The 19038-nt window shown below is 39.6% G+C and overlaps 1 protein-coding gene across 1 annotated transcript in view; it reads right to left on the reverse strand.

Moving 5' to 3' along the window:
* Positions 1-4479: 4479 nt before the first annotated feature.
* LOC140429479 (protein-lysine 6-oxidase) overlaps positions 4480-19038 on the reverse strand; it is a 37584-nt gene continuing 23025 nt past the window's right edge. The window contains exons 4-7 of the mRNA XM_072516527.1: positions 16676-16832; positions 13768-13863; positions 13570-13685; positions 4480-9876 (exon numbers count right to left, since the gene is read on the reverse strand). Of these exons, the coding sequence (XP_072372628.1) occupies positions 9870-9876; positions 13570-13685; positions 13768-13863; positions 16676-16832 (376 nt within the window). The 3' untranslated portion in view covers positions 4480-9869. The remainder of the gene's footprint in view (positions 9877-13569; positions 13686-13767; positions 13864-16675; positions 16833-19038) is intronic.

Genomic DNA, 19038 nt, shown 5'->3' on the forward strand with positions numbered 1-19038 from the left:
CGCTGCTGGTCTTGTTCTGCATTACAAGCCACCTGTTTAGCCCACTGTGCTAAACCAGCCCCTATAATGGGGGAGTCCTCCTATACAGGGACGACCCTCCGGGACCTCGCCACAACACCACTCCCATCCTCATTAACAAAACACTCAACCAGCCCAGTGGTGGTCGCAACACTGAGAACCTGGAACCAGACGAGGCAGCACTTAGGTCTGACCGAAGTGTCCACCATGACCCCCATCTGCGGCAACCACAGGTTTCCACCAGCCATGCTCGACGCCACCTTTAAGAGGTGGAGACAGGACGGGGGAGAAGGGGGGAGACACTGACAGTTAGGGGCTTTTACTAAAAAAAAATTGGGTACTCTAAATTTATCTTTAAAAATATTTCTTGCCCTTAAAAGTTACCCAAAGTTTGGCTGGGTACAGCACGTCAAACCGGACCTTATTTCGTAAAAGTACCGCCATGGCTCGATTAAAGTCAGCCCGCTGCTTGGCCAGGGCAGCACCAATGTCTTGGTATATTGGAATCCGCTGGCCCTCCCAAATACAGTCTCTCGTTGTCCTCGTCCACCTCGATCTGCCCCTTCACCTGGAATCGATGCATTAGCACTATCACCGCCCTCTGTGGCTCCCCCCATCTTGGCCTCTTAACGACCAATGTGCCCCCCGGTCTACCTCCGGGGCCTTCTCATGCACCAGCTTCGCCAACATCTTTGAGACGTAGGCAGTGACACTCGTTCCCTCCACCCCCTCCAGCAGGCTTACAATGCATATGTGTTGGCGCCTGGGTCAATTCACCTGGTCGTCCACCTTTATTTTCAGCTCCTTGCAGACCGCTCTCAGCATCGCCACCTTTACCTTCAACTCCACAATTCGGTCACTGTGGTCCGTGACCGCCACATTTGTGGCAGTGAATGTTTGGCAATGGGATGTTTTATTTTAGGTTGTTGGCAGTCCGGTTGTGCCTGCTTCACACCCGTTTTAGGTGGGTGGTCAGAAATTACAGTGGCCTCTTGCTTTCTCCCTTTGGCTGCAAATTTATTATTTCACAGGATGTGGGCCTTACTGGTAAGGCCAGTATTTGTTCATCCCTAATTGTCTAATGGGAGGGTGATGGTGAGCTGCTGCCTTGAAGTGCTGCAGTCGATCTGATGCTGGAACACCCAAAATGCTATAAAGAAGGGAGTTCCAGGACTTTGAGTCAGTGACAGTGAACAAACGGCAGTTAGATTTCCAAGTCAGGAAGTGTATCAGAGCGCCTTCCCACTAGAATCCAGATCCAAGGTAAAATTCTCCCCATTTTCTCAAACCAAGGATAAACCTTGATGAAAGCTACACGCGAGTGGCAGGCACCGCTCAGCGAACTTCTAATGTAAAGCAGAACTGATGGAGAGACTGGAACTAGCGAACGGTCAGGAACCACGACATCTGCAAGTCAAAAACTTTCTCTGCAAGGAGGTACACAAGGGCCCCGAGAGACACAATGTTGGTGAAGTTACTGGATGCGGACAGTCTGGGAAAGGGGAACTGTGGGGACATATACAGACGCCTTTTCGAAAGGACACGCTCCCCACTGGACAAAACTAGGGCAAAATGGGAGGAAGAACTGGGGACGGAAATAGAGTGGCGACTCTGAAGCGAAACACTGAACAGAGCCAACTTCACCTCCTGTGCAAGGCTCAACCTCATGCAGCTGAAAGTGGTGCACAGAGTGTTTTGCTACCTGTGTGGTAGGTAACATGTGCTACTCAATCCTTGGTTAATGATGAGGTCTTCTAAATCTCGATGAAGAAGACTCAAACTCGTCCAATAGTAACAAAAGATTTATTGAGTAACTATAACAATAATTGCATGAGTTCTTTACTTTAACTTTGATACTAGTGATAAGGTTAACAGGATCTAACTACAGTAACTATACGTAACTTCACTAGCCATCTGAACTAATCTGATACTGCCCTGGTCACAGTGCACCCAAGAGAGGGAGAGACACAATGTGGTTGCTTTTTATACCCCAGTTGGTCCGGCCCTTTAGTGATCATGTGGTGCTCCTGATTACACATTAGCCCCTTATGTACATGCACATATAGAGATCACTACATCCCCCTTTTTTTCTTGTGTTACATATTTTCTGTATGTGAAAATTGAACAAACATAATGAATGCAGTTTGCAAATGCATTGCGTAAAATCAATGAGTTAATCAGTCAAATGTTAATACATTTAGTCTCTTAGGTCTATCTTCTTGTTTGCTTGAAACAGGTAGACAAATGATGTTATGTACAAGTTGTGATGATATTGATGATTATACAAGGCCAATTAATATTTATGAGTCCAATCTTAATTTAAAAATTTGTGAGTCCAAACTTTATGAATTTGTTCGGTTGAGTTGCTTTCTTCTTCTGTTGTCGAAGTGGTGATGTTGATGTCGTCATTTCTTTGTGAGCTTTGTCAGTGTTCTTGCGTGTGAGTGACCAACAAGTCATCATGAGGTGTTCGAATGGTCGAATCACTTTGTTGTCTGGTTTAGACTTTCTTTTTTTTTCTCAATGCTTTTGGTAGCGATTGTGTTACACCGTTGTCTGACCTGGACTTTTTCCTGTACTTGCGGTATTGATCTAGTGTGTCATCTGCCTTGAAAGCTGGTGTGCGTCTGGAACCATGTTTTGTTACCTGTGTGGTAGGTAACATGTGCACTCAATCCTTGGTTCATGATGAGGTCTTCTGAATCTCAATGAAGAAGACTCGAACTCGTCCAGTAGTAACAAAAGGTTTATTGAGTAACTATAATAATAATTGCATGAGTTCTTTACTTTAACTTTGATACTAGTGATAAGGTTAACAGGATCTAACTACAGTAACTATACGTAACTTCACTAGCCATCTGAACTAATCTGATACTGCCCTGGTCACAGTGCACCCAAGAGAGGGAGAGACACAATGTGGTTGCTTTTTATACCCCTGTTGGTCCGGCCCTCTAGTGATCATGTGATGCTACTGATTACACATTAACCCCTTATGTACATGCACATACAGAGATCACTACACAGAGTACACTTGACATGAACCCGAATGAGCAGGTTCTTCCTGGAGGTGGAGGACAAATGTAAACAGTGCCAGGGAGGCCCAGCCAACCACGCCCACGTGTTCTGGGCCTGCCTCAGACTTGTCAGGTTTTGGGCAGCCTGCTTCGAGGCAATGTCCAAGGCTGTGGAGGTGAGGGTGGAGCCATGCTCGAGAATTGCAATCGCCAGGGCAACGGACCAGCCAGAACTACATATGGAGAAAAGGGCTGAAACCCTTGCCTTTGCTTCTCTAATCGCCGAGACCAGAGGAAACACCAAGGGGGAGGCCAGAGAGTGACCGACATGGGAACCAAGCGGCCCAACACAAGGCTACATGAAAAAGAACCCACAGAAAGGAGGCAGGCAACATAATGGGAAGAGCAGAAAAGAAGGCAGGGGAGACCAAGACAGGGTGAGGGAAGAGAGCAGAACGGCACTGCCCACAAACAAACACTGAGCAATCACCCACGGTGAAATAATGGGCCTAGGAAAAGACCCGGCAACGGCGAAAGGATGGAGGGGGGGGGGCCTAAAAGGAACAACATGTAAACCATAACCATCTCCTCTATCTCTGATGAATGTACAGTGTAACAATGTAAAACAGTAATAAAAATATATATTTTTTAAAGAATAGCTGCATTTGAAGTCATCTACATTGGATGGCCCACGATACCTGATGCATACGTGCCAATTATATATGAGCATAGCTTTGCCATTGTGCTTTCTCAGTTAGAAAAAGTAAGCATATTTGTGGGTCCATGACAGTAGATTTTAAACACTAGGAATCAAGATGGGCGTCTCCCCAGCTACCAAATTTACTGGTGGGACAAGATTTTAGCCATTGAAGTCCACAAACAAATGAATATACAAAAGGGTAAAGATATTAATACTAACCGAAGCTGAATGCCTGACACTAGGTTACCCAAGAAGGTCTTCTTTGTGAAGCTTGGATAAAGTTCTCACGGTAAGTCCATTCAAAAGATACAAGGATTATCTAACTCCAATCTTTTTTTTAAGGAAAACATTCAATCTGCCACATGGGAGCATGATGCTTGACAGAAAAATATCTCAAAAGATGTCTTATGATGGCATGACAAAGCTTGAAGTAAGATATACCCAGCTAGTCCAAAGAAAATCAAGGCTATTTGCCACCTGCTGTCTTATGTGTGGGAAAGCATTCCAAGCAAAAACAAGATTTACAATCAAACGAGAATCAATACACTATTAATTTGGAAATAAACAGACTGTTATCGTTAACAGTGATGAACAAATCATCAATAAGTGACTGCTGTTGTCATCACTGCTGAACCCGGGGTGAATGTGAAGCAATACATTTGCAACAATCTCGATCACTTATCTAATTTTGTGCACTACATTTCAAGGTGAATTAGATGCCTCTAAATAAAGTCACAAAGCAGTATCACTAGTTGAAAATATTTTTATTCAAGTTAAGGTCTCACAATCAGATATAGGCAAATAACTCTGGATTATAAATCTGCAATAACCATTACATAACTACCATCTACAAGTTATTGCAGTAACTATAAGCTTCAAGTATAGATACAATGATTTCTAGAAATAAAAATTACCTGCAGCTAAAAATTATGAAATTCAGTTTGAAGCAGATACATATGGTAAAAAGCACCAAAAGAGGCTTGTAAACTTAGTGGCATTTCATTTTTTTACTTATCACTGAGCATATTTCCAGCAATAGCATTTTCATTGCATTTTGTATGAAACCAAGTTTTTTCTAAACAAAGTTCCAAATTGAAATAGCATCCTTTGTATTAAGATGCATATTAATTATCGAAAATCTTTGGGAATAAAACCCATTACAATGAAAGTTGTTCTTTTATTAAGTTGTAGCCCACAGCCTTTACCATTAATCTTTGACTATCCTAAAATTATTGTATTTATGCTAGGGCTTCTCAGGATGAAATATTTCCCCAAGGGGTCAGTAAATATAATTAATTTGTAATATATGTATTTGTTCACCCCCATAGAAGCAATTATCTTCCATAATGATGTTGCACTTCAGCTAAAAGCAAGGATCACCAGAATAAGTAACTGTGGTATTTTTATCGACCATCAGCCCACTAATAGAAGAAAATTATATTTTCCTATATTGTGATTTCTTTTTAAAGCACTCCAGTTCAACACTATTGTACCTGAAAAAATACATTTCGACCACATGATTAATGGATAGTGTGAAATTGATCATTTCTTTATCTTTCAGGAGTAGTTTTCAGAATTTAGCAGGTAATTATGATACATCTACTTGTCAAACCTTGCACTTCTGACACTAATAAAAAGGTAATGATGATTGTGTGACTGGAATAGACTGTTTCAGTCAATTGTGTAAAGGAAATAATGCTTAGTGCACTGTTTATGGGAAGTATGCCTTTCTGACTAACCGTATTAAATTGTCTAAGTGTACATTCTTTGCTGGCTTATTATCCGTACTCAAATTTATGTGTTCAATTTAAAAGATTGCTTAACTTCAATCTACGTGATTTAAAACAGGGTTTGGGTCATGACCTGTGGGCAGGTCGCGGGAAGTCACGGAGCAATCAGACATGGCATTCCTGCAGTGGTCCTGACCGTGGGAGAAGCGCCCAACGGCCACAACCGGCATTTTTATTGAGAATGGCAGCCTCTGTCACAAGAAGGAAATGAGGCTGTGTACAGTCTTCCAGCCATAAGCGGCAGCAGTGAGCAGGCCACACGCCCTGCATGTACACCTGACGTTAAGTGCCCTGTGTGTACATGCTTTTAGCGCCAAATCACGGAGGAGAGCTTCTTCCATTTTCTAGCTGATGGAAAGCAAGGCAAGAGGACTGTGAAGATGAATAATTTTCTTACAAGAAAGAGATGGCCAGAGACATAAATAGACAGAGTACCTACTGGCTAGTGTCTCACATGAATCTGCTGCAGAGAGCTGTTCAGGAGAATCCACGGCAGGACAGAGCAGTGCTAGTGTTAGCTCTGTACAGAGCTTCAAGGACTCTGGATAGCAGCCTGCAAAGAAGAAACTTAACTGGGAACAAAGCAGTATTGAGATATGGTTTTGTCAATTTTGCCAATGAAAATAGGGATGCAAAGCCCATGTGTGTGTTATATTCAGGGAAGTACTGGCAAATGAGAGAAGTTTCAGATTTTGAAAGAGAAGTGGTTGGTGAAAAATTCCTTTTGAGGTTGAGACCTCAGAGTCAATTAATTTAGAGCTGATGGTGAAATTTGAATTGACTAAAATAAAAATCTGGAATTAAAAGTCTAATGATGACCATGAAACCATTGTTGATTGTTGTAACAACCCATCTGGTTCACTAATGTCCTTCAGGGAAGGAAATCTGCCATCCTTACCCGGTCTGGCCTACGTGTGACTCTTACGATGCGGTTGACTCTTAACTACCCCCCACTGAAATGGCCTATAAGTCACTTAGTTCAAGGGCAACTAGGGATGGTCAACAAATACTGGCCCAGCCAATGACGCCCACATCCCAAGAACGAAAGAAAAATGTTCGGAGGAGATTTAATTGAGGTGGTCAAAATTATGATGGACCTTGATAGATTAAAAAAGAAGAGATTGTTCCTACATAAACAGAAGGCAAAAAATAAAATAATTGGTAGAAGAATAAGAGGAAAAATAAAATATATTGCATAAAACCATAATGGAAGCATATTCAAAGGTCATTAGGGAAATTGGATACATACTTGGAAAGAAATGTTTGCTGGGTTGTGGAGCAAAAGTAGCAGAATGGGACTAATATGGTACTTCTTTCAAAGAAACAAAATTGTCATGATAGGCTGAACAGCATCTTGTATTATGTAATCCATGATACTAACGAACCTTCATTTAACTATTTCCTTTTTGTTTTGAACTCTAAAACTGGTAGTACAATCCACTTTACAGCTAGGCCTTACAGTGCAGGTTGTGTGAATTCATGTCATGATGATGTACAATAAATACAGTAAATGAAACAAACATCATCACTTTCCAATTATTTAAATTGTAGCAAATGCATTAAAGTGATTATTGCCAAATAATGTTTCTGTCATTTAAGTGCAACTCAGCAACTGTACAGCATTTGCGCGATACATGAAAGGGAGGATCACTTAGTAATTTAGGTGATATATTCCAATGAAATGTTTTTTTAAACTAGAAAATTAATCATTTTTATGAGTAACTTTTATTGAGAGTACACAGCAACTTCATATATTTGCTGTGTACTCCATTTTGCCCTGCCTTCAGAATAAGCCTCTTAGAAATGCATCTGCTACACTAAAATCAGTGTGGACTGTAAATACAATACGTAAAAAAATTTATTAAGCACCCAACTTCTGCAAAACATATTGAATGGTGAAGGTTTGCTGACACCCATATCCACCATTCTACATGGGATTGGCTGCCAATGGGCAGAAACTTGTGGAGATGACTGGAAAACCAGTGAGAGTTCTATCTTGCCTCTTTCCAGGAAAGCTAACTGCGTCTTGTTCCACTGAGGCACTTGACAGGCCAGCAGGCACTTGACAGGCCAGCAGCGGATCTCCCCAGGATCAAGGACCCCAGAGGGTGGTAGGCTGATCAGAGGCCAGCAACTCAACTGAATTTCAGCCCTACCAGGGAGGCAGTAGCTATGCTAGTATGGCACCCACCAAAGCATTGTAGCTGTATTCCAGGCCAGATGTGAGTAATGTTGGAAGGGAGATGAGGTGATGGGCGTTGCAAGGGAGGGGCGTCAGCAGAAAGAGCAGGGATCTTTCATCAGACTCCAGCCTTCCCAATGCCATGTCCACCGAACAAATACTGAGTGCATTTAAATGAGGGGCCACCACACCTGGCATACTGAGCAACAAGAGTCTCACATGGCAGTGGGGCGGGAAGGCAGTCCATGGATCTTTCTGTCACCGACTTAATGAAGGTGAAGGCAGGAAGGTGGCAGACTCTCCTCCTGCCTGATTAAATTCCACCTCCCCAACCAATCATGAAACTCACCAAGGGGAGGGCGTAAGATTCTGCCCTATATGTCTGAAATAACTAGTGCGTAAAATATAATCCATGCATTGCTACATATTAGCTATTTCTGCACTTGATTGACATGAATGAAGGATAACCTTTACTTTAGTCTGGATTTGACGTGTCTTCTGGGTTGCTAGTGTTTTAGACAATTGTGTCATCAAATCCTCATACTTCATACCACTCTGTTTGTGTGTTCTTTCTTCATATTTATTCATATAATTCCCAAAGAGGGTTTTACAAGTTAATTCCAGGCACATGAAGCCATTTTTGTTTTGGTCTGTCCTTTGTCCCTTATTTTATGCCCAGTCTTTAGAAATTGAAATTATTTTAAAATCTAATTTCACTTTTCTCTAAAATTAATTTATTTTTATTTAAGTCTTCATATTTCACCTTCATAAATAACTTTCATTTGCAAAAGTTATAATCAATAATGTTAAATAAAAGTTCAATTTAGTTGCAGATAATTCATAATTTTTCAGTGAGTAGAAATTACTTAAATGTAAAAATGAAAATTTACATCAACTTGATGGTTACCTTTCATTTTCATTATTAATTTTTGCACACTGTTTTAAATTAAATGTTACATTTTGGAACAATATTCTTCTACAGTAAAATATCTTTAGAGATGCTGGAAATTAACCATCCTCCGGGCATCAGTTTTAAAAATCGGAAGCCTTGAACCATAATTTATTTCAGTCCTAAATTCTTCAATTCATATTTACAGAATTTGATACGGTGATGGTAGGTTTTAGATTCTGGATTTGAAATTCTGCTCAGCTATTATTGTGGAGCAAAAAAAAAGATGAAATGCCTTTAACATTCATTCCACAGGAATAAATTTTAACCATTCATTGGGGAGCTTCCGATGAAGAGGTCAGGCTCAAATTTACAAAAAGGCACACTTGCCCTTACCAATTGAATGTAGTGACATTCAATAGTGTATTATTTGGGATCAAATAGTACATAAAACATATATATTAATGGGATCCTTGCTGATGATCTTGAATGCATCGCAACAGCAAATTTAGATTTCTACACCTCTTTGGCGCATAAATGCACAACAAATAGAAACAATTCTAATGTTTCAACTGTAATTATAACTTTCATAGTCAAATGTGCATGGTAATAGGCAATCATCCTGCAACGAACAAAGGATTCATTGTTTGGAATGAAAGCAGTGGAATGTAACTGGATCACTGTTAAATGTAAACACAGTCTTGTTCATAACCACATGTCTTCTTCTAACTCATCCGCTTTTTTATGATACATGCCCCGCCCTGTGATGTTCTGTTATTCATCTGGTTGCTGTGATTTCCATGGCGGAAAATTGCCTTTTTTAGGGTGGATGATTTAGAATAGTCATGTGCTTATTAAATGTAAAATATTTTTAAAATCACAAGTTACATATAGTCTAAACACCAAACTTTCTTAATTCATTCAATAATGGGACTATTCTCATTGCAATCCTTGGTCCTGGGAGAATGCATCTTTGCAAATTAGATGTTAACTGTAGCAAGTGCCATCACAATGGCAATGTGTAGTGAATGAGTTAAAGTGTCAAACGTGATTCCACTGCAGTAGTTAAGATTGGTTCCAGAGGTCCCAGTCACAGTGTTACGGGTTTTAAAACATTTGTTCTCATAGATTTCAGCATCTTCTGCAAATAATACCTGTTAGGGATTGTATAAATTGAAATGGTGCCAAACTAAGAAGACTGAAGCTTGACTTGTTTTGTATCTTGTAAAGGTTTCAGATTCAATTCATTCTTAAACATGTCTTGTTCTTTGTGAAGTTAGTATCTGAAAAGACAAATTGAGCTCAGGTGAATTTCGCACATTATTACCAAAGTTCTATGAAAGGTGTGAAGCTGATGTTATGAACAATAATTTATTGAAAGAGTAATATTTTTAAAAATAAATCTGACAAGCAGGTAAATAAATAAATCGTTTTTTTAATGTTTTGGGTATTAAGATGGAAAATTTAGAGTAAATGAAGTAGGTTCAATAGTTTGAATAACCTTTTGCCAATCTTGCTTTTTTATGTTGTTACAATCTAAAGATCTCAATGAATAAATGTGGCACAGCAGTAACAGTATCAAAGAAAGCAATCTGTTCAAACCATCCAATTATAACAACTAGTTAAAGAAGCATGACCGTGAGCATCTCTAGTATTTAGAATAACAGTACTACAAAGAATCACTTCCTCATACCATATTGTTGTATTCTCTAATTATTTTATCAAAGAATATAAAATTCCTAATATTCCATTTGGATTATTTCCAGACTTTGAAATATGGAATACAGAAGTAATTTGGTAGTACAGAACTTGAGTTTTGCTGAAAAGAGAGATGTGCTGTCAAATCAGAGTCCACTTGCCAACCAATCAGAACTCTCTTCTCATGCAGTTTATAAATTCTTGTTCCCTTTACAATTGGTATTCTTGTGTGTCTAACTTGATAAGTGCAAGACCAAAAGCTTCAACAGCATGCCTCTATTTTCAGCAATACTCATATCTGGTGAAATTTGACAAAAGTACTGCTGATTCAATTCAGAACTTTGCTGTAAAGAAATACATACAATTATTTACAGTAAAGTGATAGGTGATCATGATCAAGATTGGCACTTAATTGGAAACAAAACTACTGAAATAGCTTAGCAAACAAATGGAGATCTGCCCCTACGAAAGTACATGATTACACAAGACATTTTTAAAAACTAACACTGACGATATGGATGAGCATGGCAAACACTCAAAAAAGTGCATGTCAACTAGAATTGGCGTTCAATAATAATTAATAATCTTTATTATTGTCACAAGTAGGCTTACATTAACACTGCAATGAAGTTACTGTGAAAATCCCCTAGTCGTCACACTCCGGCACCTGTTTGGGTGCACAGATGGAGAATTCAGAATGTCCAATTTACCTAATAGCAAGTCTTTCGGAACTTGTGGGAGGAAACCAGAGCACCCGGAGGAAACCCACGCAGACATGGGGAGAACGTGCAAGCTCCGCACAGACAGTGACCCAAGCAGGAATCGAACCTGAGACCCTGGCGCTGTGAAGCAGCAGTGCGAACCTCTGTGCTACCGTGCCGCCCAACAGAGGTAAATTGAGAGATGCAAATCTTGAGGTTAATTTAAGAAGTATTTTTAGGACCAATGAGTGGAGGATCCGAATTACAAATCAAAATTTGATATTGGTCAAACATTTCCAAAAACTTTTAGGTTTAAATCACTAGAACTTCAGCTGAGATATAAAAACAGTTAAAAGGACAATTAATTCTTTAGGAAAGCTAGCACCAAAAGGAAGAAAGACAAAAAGGTGGAATTGCATATAATTTAAGAGAATTGTAGAAAACGAATGACTGTTGTAAGGAAAAGGAAACAAAACTAGTTCACAGAACCAGGCTTGAAGGTTCCTAGCATCAATAAACTTGGCTCAGTATGCTTCCTATGATCAAGATGCCAGTTGTAATGAGTAAAGTTTACAAAATGTAAGTAGAACTATGAACATAACGGAATAAAAATTCAATGGCAGCCTTGATGGAAATGGAAGAATAAGAAATGCCACATCAACAAGAGTAACATGAGGGCAAATGGCAGTTGGACCAGGGAAAAGCAACAACGAATTCTGCGAAGACCATCCCTGTTGCCTCGTTTGCAATACTTTACTGCGTCCTGTTTATGGTGTGATGTGTTGCAGGATAATTCTGCAAGAGGCAGATATGAAATGGTAGGTAAAACCTAGAGTTACAAAACAACTATGTAAGATCTCTGTATGAGAGCAGAGTATGTAACTCGGGAGCTCTATTTTAATAGGACCATGATTTTCTAATGAATGTTGCAACGTGCCTTTTGAATGCCTTTTGCTTAGCTCCAATAAGATAGCTCTATAGTTAGAAAAATAAATTTTGTGCGCTCAACTGTACTGTTCCCCTTTTCCTGCTGACCCTACACAACCATGACCTTCCACCATAGTCTTTAGAATTGACAAAATGCATACTTTTGTTTCCCCAAAGTTCATTCAGGAAAGTTCATTATTGCATAATTTTTAAAAATCCATTTTTTACTTCATAGTATCTTAAATATTTTTTTTTTCAATCTAATTAATTTGTTATGAATTACATCAGCATACAAGGAGGAAAGGACCAGGAGAGCTCTCAAATCTTAGGGGAAATAAAGAGGAACATCTCAACATTTGGAGCTGCCAGGCAGGAGGGAGCAGTGCAATAATGGTGCTAAGATTGGACATCTCCAATGTAGCCCTTGCAGAAGAAAAACACAGAATATGCCTGCCTATGCAGATGGATTAGGATGCAGAAAGCCAATTAAAATGCAAAACGAAGAGCAAAATATTTGTTGCGTCTGAGTAGTTCTGTAGTTGCAGTTATTTCTATAATTGAGGTTATCAAATTAATTGCTCTGTTAACTGATCAAGATTCAAAAATGTTTGATTATTGTCAGTAGAGAGAATTGTTCCCAATCCTGGGAATTTAATTTTTTAAAATTTGTTTGTGGGATGTGGGTGTTGCTGGCTGGGGCAGCATTTATTGCCCCTCAACCATATTGCTATTTATCTGGAGGCACATGTAGACCAGACCAGATGAGGATGGCAAATTTCCTTCTCTAAAGGACATTAGTGAACCAGATGAGTTTTTACAATAATCAATAATGGTTTCATGGTCAACATTAGACTTTTAGTTCCAGATTTGTATTGAATTCAAATTTCACCATCTGCTGTGGTGGGATTCGAACCCAGGTCCCCAGAGTATCATGCTGGGTCTCTTGGTTACTACTCCAGCGATAATACCACTCCGCCACTGCCTCTCCTATTGGTATAGCTTACTATATCATTAGTTCGGTTCACAGCAATTTCATGCGAGAGAATGAAGTACCACAATATTCATCAGTCAGTCAAACCAATGATATATAGTCTGACTTTGACAAAGGGTCACCTGGACTCAAAACATTAGCCCTTTTCTCTCCCTACCGATGCTGCCAAACCTGCTTAGATTTTCCAGCATTTTCTCTTTGGATATATAGTCTGTGTTTCCTTTCGGCTAATATAGGGGAATGTACTACATGTTACCAGTAAAACATATATTCCAAAATCTCATATTTTACGACTAGACAAAGAAATGTATGTAACTGATGTAATGTTATATACACATGGGTCTAAATTTGTGTTCTCAATTGAATACTTTGGTGATTTACTAGTTTCATTGTTCACCCTTACCTTATGATAAGGAAGCTGATTAAAAAATATATTTATGAGATATAAACATTTGCTTTTCTGTCTGCAATAATTCATAAAGAACAGAGATTACTAGTGTAGATTAAATAGATCAGGCATTAGTGCATTCCTTATTCGTTTAGCCTTTCTACTAAAATTGTAATATGTAACAACATATTTTTTACCAACTCGAACATTTTGATTATACAAAAAGATTTGTTTAGACATCAAATTGGAACTTAATTTCATGAGCACTTACTGTGAAATTCTACAGCCTGAGGTATAAGCATGTTGGCCTGTATAGCGGAGGTCACACCGAACCACATTATTAGTGTAATCTGATTCTGGTACCAAATAGCTTGGATTTACTGCAACCTGTAGAATGGGGAAATTAGACATCAGTAACAATCACTGTGATGTCATTCTTCTTCTGTGATAACTGTTCAATGTCACTTACTTTTAGTATATAGTTTCCAGCCTTAACATCTGTAATATCAATCCATTGGCAGTCTATATCAGCATTGTAGGTATCATAACATCCTGGACTCAATCCCTGTAAGCATAAGGTCAACAGTGTACAATTTAAAGAGATTCAGAAAATTGTCTCGTGATTAATTCATTGAACTTGCCTTTTGTAACTTAATTACATTTTTATGAAAAGGCTGTGAAAGCATTTTGCTAATTCTGAAAGTTTAATTAGTATGTCTGATGACAAATTTCTCCCATTCATTAGTCTAGCCTTATGAAAAAGTCTTGAATTGAATCAGTGTTTTGTTTGCAGTCCTTGGGATGTTTTATTGCCCATCCCTACTTGCCTTGAGAGTACTAAAAGTAAAGCACATGTTGTGGGACTAAAATCCCAGGCCCAATAGGGTGGCTGGTTCCCGAAGAACATGGAACGTACAGTGCAGGAGGAGGCCATTCGGCCCATCGAGTCTTTACCAACCCCTTAAGCCCTCATCTCCACCCTATCCCCATAACTCAATAACTCCTCCTAACCTTTTTGGTCACTAAGGGTAATTTATCATGGCCAATCCACCCAACCTGCACGTCTTTGGACTGTGGGAAGAAACCGGAGCACCCGGAGGAAACCCACGCAGACACGGGGAGAACATGCAGACTCGCACAGACAGTGACCCAGCGGGGAATCAAACCTGGGACCCTGCCGCTGTGAAGCCATAGTGTTATCCACTTGTGCTACTGTGCTGCCCAAGAGAACTAGTTGGCTTCTTAAGCCAATCGGGTCCAAATTTGGGAAAAATTATATCTACGAACTCTGAGTTGCTAATCCAGTAAAATAAATACAAAACACTTATACATTTGACTTTGCCACTGTGCGATCAGACTTACTTGACTGACAGTGCATAATATACGCATGAGTGTGATTGGGTGGGTCAATTTATGATAACTTCATATACTTAGTAAAATTTAAATAATTTTTTAAGTCAATGTTTCGGTAAAATACATGTTTCCAGGCTTTTTTATGTCCACATTAGGTAACTTAAGTAACATTATTTACGAAAGGGACGTCTGCACTGTTCAACAGTGACGTTTTTTCAAACAAATTTCATGTAAACATTTTTATATCATTTGGCACATATAACACTAGTATGACTCTTACTGGATATTGTTTTCCATAAGACTTTTGTTTTAATGGTGACAGTATTTAACATCCATTAGTGTACTCTCAAATTTATTATAATGATCAGGTACAAACCATGGTTTCAAAACATTTACACCAAAACCTGAGTATGAGTTGTCCACAAAATGCAAGTAAATGTGGGGCCATGCTGCTATGAGTAGAGTTATTTTTGGTTAGCAACAGCAGCAAGTAGAATTGCTGGTCTTTAACTTCCCTCTGTGTCATGTACTAATTCAGCAGTTTATCAGGCCAGGTTCCTACAGTCATACTGAGGTTGTAGAAATTCTGAATGCCCTCTACAAGTAATTGAAGCAATTTTTCTATCACTGATTTGCATGGATCGTGCTCATCCATCACTAAACAGCTGCAAATATAAACTTTAAAAACATTTGTTTATGTGCACTCTTTTGCATATCCAGATAAATTTAATTCAGAAGGACAGAATCTGCCTCAATAATTCCTAACTCTTTTTCAAAAAATTAATTCCGATTTAATTTTCCCCATGTCTGCTAGGTTTCCTTCAGGTGCTCCAGTTTCCTTCCACAGTCCAAAGAAGGCAGGTTTGGTAGATTGACCATGCTAAATTGCCCCTTAGTGTTCAAAGATGTGCAGGTTAGGTGGGGTTATGAGAGTAGGATGGGGGAGTGGGCCTAGGTAGGGTGCTCCTTCAGAGGATCGGCCTCAATGGGCCAAATGGCCTCCTGCACTGAAGGAATTCCATGGTTCTACGGGTAGGAAATCTGCCATCCTTACTTGGTCTGTCCTACATGTGACTCCAGACCCTCAGCAATGTGGCTGACTCTTAACTGCCCTCATTGCGAGGGCAACTAAAGATGGGGAACAAATGCTGGCTTTGCCAGTGATACCTACATCTCATGAAAAAAAGGAAAATTAAAACGCAAAACAGAAAATCAGCAATTATTCAATCCCTTGCTCCTTTGGATGCCTTGTTTCAATCTACCTATGCTACATTAATAAGAGAGTAAACATTGTTGTAAATAGAAACAATTGTGGTCTCAATACCAATCCTTGTAAAATGTAAATGTTGCCACAGTCCCAGAGGACCATAGGCTGCTCTCCCTTTGAGAGCTGACTGGTGGTGATTTAACCCGAGGATCACCATATCCTAGGCGAGGGGAAAGGTAGAATAACTTCATGCATAACTTCAGCCGGTACAGGAATTGAACCCCGATATCCTCCATCCTGACATATATCTTCCACCAAGTCCCTATTGTTTACAGCCAAAAGACAGTTTCTTATTTGTTCCTAATCCTGAGTTCAATAATGTTAGTGGATGGCCTATTTGCAGAACTTTATCAAATGCTTTTGGAAGTCCAGATCTATCGAGTCATAAAATCTTTGACAGTCCACTTGGGATGTCACTTCATCACAAAGAATAGAATCCAACCTGATTATTGTTTTACTATGATGTGGAGATGCCGGCGTTGGACGGGGGGTGAGCACAGTAAGAAGTCTTACAACACCAGGTTAAAATCTTGTTTCAAACACTAGCTTTCGGAGCACTGCTCCCTCCTCAGTTGAATCCAACTGTGAAATCCAACTGTGAGATCAATGCAGACATGGGGCGAATGTGCAAACTCCACACGGTCAGTGAGTGACCCGGGGCCGGGATCGAACCTGGGTTGTTCCTCAGTGCCGTGAGGCAGCAGTGCTAACCACTGTGCCACCGTGCCACCCCAATATTAAATTGTGTTTCACGTACCTGTGAATGTGCCGTACAAGCATATCTTCTGTAATACCCATAGTCACAAGAGGTGTCCTCTAGACAAAAACTAGCCTTATGTCCTTCAGCAACTTTTCTATGAGTGGCAGCATCCAGGAGATCATAGTGGCTAAATTCATCCATGCTGTGGTAATGTCTGTGATTTGAAACAAAAAAAACTACTATGCTTAGGTACAAACAATATGTTGTTTCAAGAAGCTCAACAGTACTCTGTTGATATTAACTGGTTAAACACCAACTGTACTTGCATACATTTGGTGATCTCTAAACTTTGGCATTGTCAACCAAAGCTAGGTTCTCTTGGTTTGGGTGTAGGGGTGCGCCACTATGAAGACAGAGTTCATGCTCAGTATCTAGCAAGTATGAAACTCTACCTGGGTCGATTTTCAGAGGTTAGTTTCGAGATTCTTAAACTCAGTGGTGAATTTCTTGGTGGTGTATGTCAGCCACCCAGCTGACCCCAAAAAAACTGTTACAGTGTTGGCTTTGTAATTACTGTGCATTGAATTCCAAGATTGTACAAAGAAAGTAGATAGAATGAGGATGAATATAAAGCAAAACAGGAATAATGAATTCTACAGTAGATTTGTAATGGTGATCTGGCAAGTGAGACCACATGAGCACATCTAAGTTGTGAAAGGAAATGTCACTGTTTGCTTTGGCTAAATAGCTTGCCAACGGAACAGTTTGGTGATTGGTTAGAGAAATTTGTAGCCTAAATCACTTAGCAATTTAGTTATAAAATTGAATACTTTCACTTTATATCAGATTTTCTCATCAAAATGTTTTTCATGAAAGAAAGATGTGCATTTATATAGCACCTGTCACAGCCTTGGGACGTTCTATGGTGGTTTACAGTCAATGTGGTACTGTCCCTTTGAAGTGCAGATGTTGTCATCAAGTAGGAAATGTGGCAACCGATTGTGCACAGCGAGCTCCAGTAATATGTTAAAACGAGAAATGGGGTGTTGCTTTACTTTGGTGAATTTATGCAAAGTGCTTATTATCTGGCACCCTCATGATCTTCTCCATAACTAGGAATGGTAACTTATAAGTCCGTTTGACAACTGCCCAGCCTTTGCTTTTCTATCTGCATTAATGTCACGGCTAATGTTAATTTGTTTACCAGTCATTCACATCCACCTTTGATGGCCTCATTCATAGCAAAGTTACCATTGCCCATCTCAGTCATTCCACCTGGTGCAGCCTCCATTTGAGTCAGAAGGTTGTGGGTTTGAATCCTACTGTAGGAGATCAGCACAAAACTTTAGGCTGGTACTTCAACGTAGTAATGAGGGAGTGGCAGCACTCTGAGGTGCGGTGTTTTGGATGAGATGTTTAATTGGCTCCATCTGCCCTCTCAAGTTGATCTAAAGGATGATACTACTTCAAACAAGAGCAGGCAAGTTAACGATGGTGTATTGAATAACACTTATCCTTCGATGGCTGGACAGCACAAAAAAAACAAATGATCTGGCCATTATCGCACATCTGTTTGTAGGAGCTTACTGTTGGCAATTTTACATTACAACAGATCGGACTTAATTGTGCCAAACTATATGAGACATCAGTCTTCACTCATCAAAATCATTCACTAAAAAACATGTACTCCTTAAAGATCATTCAAATCTATGCCCAGTCACCTTTCTACCCAAGCCCTGAATTTAATTTCCTAACACAAGCCTTCTCCAATTTTAGCTCATCCGTGAGACTAACTTGCGCTTGACCCCATTCCGACTAAACCGTTGACCAAACGTTAAGTATACTGTCCCCTCCCTTTGAAAATGGCCAAAAAAATCCACCCTTCACCCCTGTGTTCTCATCAACTGCTACCCTACCTACCGCAATCTCCTTTTCTTCACCAAAGCCCTTGAACATGTTGTCATCTCTCAAGTGTCCAATTTGAATCCCATCAGTCAGATTTTCACTCCACTCATCTTAAACATTCCCTCTTGAATGAGCTTTAATTTTCTCTACCTAAAAGACAAGTGGTGAGGTTAACAGAGTCTACAGACAGATATAGACATGTTAGGTGTGTGGGCAAAAACTTGACAGATGTAATATATGTAGGAAAATGTGATGTTATGCACTTTGGTGGGAAGAATAAAGAAGTTGAATATTATTTAAATAGAGAAAGGCTGTAGAAACCTGCAACACAGAGGGATTTGGGAGTCCTCATGAATAAATCACAAAAACTAGCATGCAAGTTCAGCAGGTAATTGGGAAGGCAAATGGAATATTGGCCTTTATTTCAAAGGGAATGATTTGTTATGTTCTCGGTGTAACATAAGCGGCTTCCTTGTGGAGATAACTTCAACACGTTTATTAAACTATTTACACTT

The sequence above is a fragment of the Scyliorhinus torazame genome, chromosome 9, assembly GCF_047496885.1.
Source record: "Scyliorhinus torazame isolate Kashiwa2021f chromosome 9, sScyTor2.1, whole genome shotgun sequence".
Taxonomy (NCBI): Eukaryota; Metazoa; Chordata; class Chondrichthyes; order Carcharhiniformes; family Scyliorhinidae; genus Scyliorhinus; species Scyliorhinus torazame.